This window comes from Coffea eugenioides, unplaced genomic scaffold (genome assembly GCF_003713205.1).
Source record: "Coffea eugenioides isolate CCC68of unplaced genomic scaffold, Ceug_1.0 ScVebR1_44;HRSCAF=240, whole genome shotgun sequence".
Classification (NCBI taxonomy): domain Eukaryota; kingdom Viridiplantae; phylum Streptophyta; class Magnoliopsida; order Gentianales; family Rubiaceae; genus Coffea; species Coffea eugenioides.
This window is the reverse complement of record NW_020864288.1, coordinates 281370-286686: the sequence shown is the minus strand read 5'-3', so window position 1 is coordinate 286686 and position 5317 is coordinate 281370. Positions and strand designations below refer to the sequence as shown.

At 38.9% G+C, this 5317-nt stretch overlaps 1 protein-coding gene across 1 annotated transcript; it reads left to right on the top strand.

Moving 5' to 3' along the window:
• Positions 1 to 1092: 1092 nt before the first annotated feature.
• On the top strand, positions 1093 to 4147 carry LOC113758285 (putative disease resistance protein RGA1). Its single transcript, XM_027301208.1, has one exon. The coding sequence runs from the start codon at positions 1093 to 1095 to the stop codon at positions 4135 to 4137; it is 3045 nt and encodes a 1014-aa protein (XP_027157009.1). The 3' UTR covers positions 4138 to 4147.
• Positions 4148 to 5317: the final 1170 nt, after the last annotated feature.

Genomic DNA, 5317 nt, shown 5'->3' with positions numbered 1-5317 from the left:
GTATTCTTCTTTGGTTTGTAAAAGTAATGGTAAAAAATAAAAAATCTAAGGCCCAAAATTAAGGAAATTGTTTTTCAAGCAAAAGTATATTTGTGAACTTAAAATTTCAATTCTGTTATTACCAAAATAGCCTCGATAATCATAAAAAGGCACTACGTTTGGAAGCATCACAAAGTCATCAAAATCTATATAGTGATTGTACAGCCCGAAATAGATCCTAGAGAGTTGTTTTACCAACTGCCACTTCTACTGTATAAGATGAAAATAGATAGAGATATATTAACGGATTTGAATTCGTTTTTGGCTGTGTTTGATTTTTTTTTTTTTTTTTTTGTCTGTGCTCTCTAGTTGGGCATAAATTATATCTTTCGAGTAACCTATTTAACAAAAATTCTTTAGCTATTGAATGCAAGAAGTTCCATATCTCTAATTTAGGATGTTTGCTACATATATTTCCTGTACGTGTGGCCAAAGAAAAAAAAACCATGGTTATTTTTGGAATATTGATTCTCCGTTTGGATTAGCTGTTTTTGGGGGTGTTTTTGAAAAATTTTGTTGTAGCAGAGTTTTTAGATTATATTTTGGGATATTTAAGAGTAGAAGAGTTTCTAGAATATATTTTGAGATATTTTTTAAAATTTTAAACTAATTTTTAGATTACCTTTTAGATTACCTTTTTGAGTACTTTTTAAAAATTTTTATTATATTTGAAAAATTAGTTTTTGCAAAACATTCCCATCCTCAGATTTTCAGTTGTTCAAAAGACACTCCTTGAAAACAAGTTACAATTCTTGTTTTCAAAGTAATATTCTTTTATCTTCAAAGATTAATTTCCTTACAGGATTTTTTACCAGCCCTTTTTTTCAAAGTTGAGCAACCACTTGCTCTTTCGATTAATATCCCAGGTGACCAACTAGCTCTTTCGATAAGTTCCATGAATTTATTTGATGATACCTAGCTTTTTCTACCTTTACTTGTTAAAAAGTTTTTTTTTTTTTTGCTCCTTTTCTTTTTCTATCCCTTTCCCCGCCCCTAAGAACTTAATTAAGATTCACTTCACTTTCCTCAGTTGTAATTTTCAGGTCACATTTGATGGAAAGCCTCGTAAAAATTCTGAATTCTCCCATAATCCGCGAGGAGCTTGGATTGCTTTGTGGTATTGAAACAGAGATACAAAAGCTTTCAAGCTTGCTATCAGCAACCAAAGCAGTGATTGAAGATGCCGAGCATAAGCAATTTACTAACAAGGCAATTCAACATTGGCTGCAGAAGCTCAACCTTATTGCTTATGAAGTCGACGACATATTAGATGATTATGTAACTGAAGTCTCAAGAGAACCGAAGTGCGACAACGTATGTTGTAATGTATTGGATTGCCTTCCAGCAACATCAAACATATGGTTTCGCCACAAGATTGGAGCAAGGATAAAGGAAATCAATGGAAAATTTGATGCAGTTGCTAAGCAGAGAACACAGCTTGGTTTGAGTGATCACACTCAGGTTGGTTCCACTGCACCAAGTGAGACTGGAGCCGTGGTAAATGAACCTGAACTAGTCCTTGGAAGGGACGTGGAGAAAGAGAAGATTGTAGAAATATTGGTGAAGCAAGTCAAAGATAATCAAAAAGTATCAGTGCTCCCTATAGTGGGCGTTGGAGGCCTTGGAAAGACAACACTTGCCCAATTGGTGTTCAATGATGAGAGCATAGCCAAGCATTTTGAGCCAAAACTCTGGGCTTGGGTTTCAGAGAAATTTGATGTGAAGAAGATAATAAAAGACTTAATTGAGTCTGCAGAAAAGGCTTCTACTGGAGACTTAGCCTTGAATGCTCTCCAGATAAAACTTCAAAGTTTATTAAAAGGGAAAAGATATTTGCTTGTCCTAGATGATGTCTGGAATTATAAGAAAGAGGAATGGGAGAAACTGAAATCTGTTTTAGCATGCGGATCAACAGGTAGTTCAATTGTCATAACAACTCGCATGGAAAAGGTTGCCGAAATAATGGGGACATTACATATGCATAGTCTGTTGAGTTTGTCAAGTGATCAATGCTGGTCACTATTTTGGCAACGGGCTTTTCGTCTTGAAGAGGCAAACAAATATCCTAAACTTGAAGCTATTGGACTAGAGATTGTAAACAAATGTGGAGGTGTTCCATTAGCTGCAAAGACTCTTGGAGGCCTTCTGCGGTCAACGAGAGAAGAAAAACGATGGAACTATGTGAAATGTAGTGAAATTTGGAACTTACCTCAAGATGAGACAGATATCTTGCCTGCATTGAAATTGAGCTACCTTACTCTTCCGGTAGAGTACAGAAGTTGCTTTGCATATTGTGCAGTATTTCCCAAGGGCTCTGAAATTGAAAAAGAAGAAGTAATACATTTGTGGATGGCAAATGGATTAATTTCATCTAATGAAATGATGGAAGTGGAAGATGTTGGTGATGCAGTATGGACTGAACTACATAATAGATCATTGTTCCAAGATGTGGAGAAAGATTGGTCTGTTAATGTTCTCACTTTTAAGATGCATGACCTTGTTCATGATCTGGCTCAATTCGTGATGAATGGTAAACACGATGGAAGAGAATCAGATAGAACCATCCGGAATCTGACATTGGATTGGCCAGGTGATCAGCTAACAGTGGCTTTTCCAATTAGAAGAATGGCAGGCACTGATCAGTACTCTTCTTTCTTGTTGAAATGTGGTTCCCTGAGGGCGCTCACTAGTATGGGGACAGAGTTGTCACTTGCAGTAAGCAACTTGAAACATTTAAGACATTTAAATCTTTCAAGATCTGACATTGATGAACTACCTAATTCAATTTGTGACTTGTGGAATTTGCAAATTTTAAACCTGAATTATTGTTTTCAACTTCGGAGTCTACCCAAGGGCATGAGATTCCTTAGAAATCTTCGACATCTATGTCTGCGGGGGTGCTTTAATTTGACTCACATGCCAAGTGGAATTGGGAAGTTGACTTGCTTGCGGACGTTGAGTATGGTCGTCCTGCCACTAAGTGAGTTGCGAGACTTAAATAACCTTAGAGGTGAGCTAACAATTATGCACCTTGAGAGGATTGAAGACAAAAAGGATGCAGAAGAAGCTTGCTTAATTAAGAAACAGAGTCTCCGCGAGTTGAATTTGTATTGGGATTCCGAAAGAACGGTTCAACGGTACAATGATAAGGAAGTGCTCGAAGCCCTCAAACCCTGCCCCAACCTTCAACTGCTGCATGTCCTAGGCTTCAACGGTTCATCATTTCCATCTTGGATTTCAACTGTAACAGAAGTTTGTGTGGGCGAGAGTGCAGCGGAGTACATAGTTGGGGTCCAAGAGAGTACTGCCGCTGCTGTTGCAATGTCCCCATCTTCGTTGAAACAGCTGGAGTTAGAGAACATGCCCAACCTAAAAGGAATGTTAGGAAGAGAAGTCCAAGGTACTCCAGGGGTATTCTCTCAACTTCAATCCTTGTCCTTTAAGGATTGCCCAATGTTGACATTGCCACTGCCACGTATGCTGTCCCTAAAGGAGTTATGCGTCGACAGTTGCCCGAACATGGCATGGGCTTCAATCTCCAATCTCACTAGTCTTAACTTCCTTACAATTAAGAACATTGAAGGATTGAGTTGTTTTCCGGAAGAGATGCTACAAAATCTTAGTCTTCTTGAATCGCTGCAAATTAGTTTTTGTCGCGAGCTGAACACTCTGCCAGAAGAAGGATTGCGAGGCCTTGCTTCTTTGCATGAACTCCATTTGTACGGTTGCCGTAATTTGGTGAGCCTCTCAATGGGGACTACAGCCCTCAAATCCCTGACTCATCTAAGCATCGGAGGGTCAGACTTGACAGTTCTGCCAGAGGAAGTCGAACATTTCCCCGCACTACAAAAACTAGATCTGTCCGGTTTTTTCAATCTAACTTCATTGCCAGACTGGTTTGGAGACCACCTCACTTCTCTTCAAGACCTGACACTACGGGATTGTCCGAAGCTTGAAACACTTCCATCCAGCATTCAAATGATGACGACACTCCAAAGTTTGACAATAACTTGGTGCGATCTACTGGGACCACGGTGTGAAAGGGGAGGAGAGGAATGGTACAAAATTAAGCACATCCCGGACCTGAAAATTCAGTAATACAATTATGTATGGGTGGGTCTGCATATTCAGGGTGAATTCTTAGTTTGTGATGGAAAAAAAAAAGAATTCTACAACGAGGGCGTTTCCTGGAGGGGTTTCTGTAAATGGGGGTCTTCGCATTTTAAGAATGCGAGCTCAGTGAGCTCGCATTCTGAAAATGCGAGCTCAACTGGAGCTCGCATTTCGGAAATGCGAGCTCACTGAGCTCGCATTTTCAGAATGCGAGCTCAGTGAGCTCCCACTACCCAGCTCCCACTGTCCATGGACGATTAGAGTTCAACCGCTAGGAATCCAGAAGCATTAAAAGTATATTCAATTCCTACTTGCTGTTGTTAGTGAAGATGTCCCCCGGACTGCAGGCCAAATGGAATGCCAGGAAATGGAACCTAACTCAACACTAACAGGGATACAAAATGGAGTCGGGAAGATATTATAAGTCGCGCAGGAGAGTGCATGAGTGACAAGTGTTCGTTTTATTAAGGAGAGATGAATATCAAACACTACTGCATGCATGCCACTTGTGGGACATATAGATACTATTACTGTATATGCGGATGCAAATGAACATTGACGGCACCCCATGGGAATGGGATACGACCAAACTTGCTTCATTGTCCTTTCAATTTCAGAATCAAAGATGCTTCCTTAATCCTTCTTCTTGTTTGTCGGTGTGCAATATAAAAGAAAAACCCAAAACCATATCTAGTTATATAGTATATAAAATGCAACAAAAATGTAGATAAAAAAAAAAAGAAAAAAAATTTGCATCTCTGTAATGCGAGCTCTGTTGAGAGCTCGCATTCGTGAAATGCGAACTCTCCTGAGCTCGCATTTCACGAATGCGAAGACCCCTCCGACAGAATTCCTCGCCACAATCACCCCTTTTGTAGAATTTTTTTAAAATTCATCACAAACTTAGAAATTTCTCTGCATATTCATGTATTACGTGAGAAACTATTTGTGTACTGTCCTGTAAGTGTAGGGAAGACCAACACTAGTACCTACCTGTTGATATGAATTTATTCATTTGCTAGAGCTTGGTTTAAATGAAGAAGATATTGGGATTTAATGCAGTTCTAGTTTTTTTTTCCTCATAATGTGAAGAGGTAAGATTAATTATGAAAAGTAAATATATACACGGAAGTGTTAAGTAGGATTAAATAGGGAAAGCATATGA

Bases quoted from the DNA above. Each gene is read 5' to 3' on its own strand.
- LOC113758285 (XM_027301208.1), top strand. From the start codon at position 1,093: ATGGAAAGCCTCGTAAAAATTCTGAATTCTCCCATAATCCGCGAGGAG.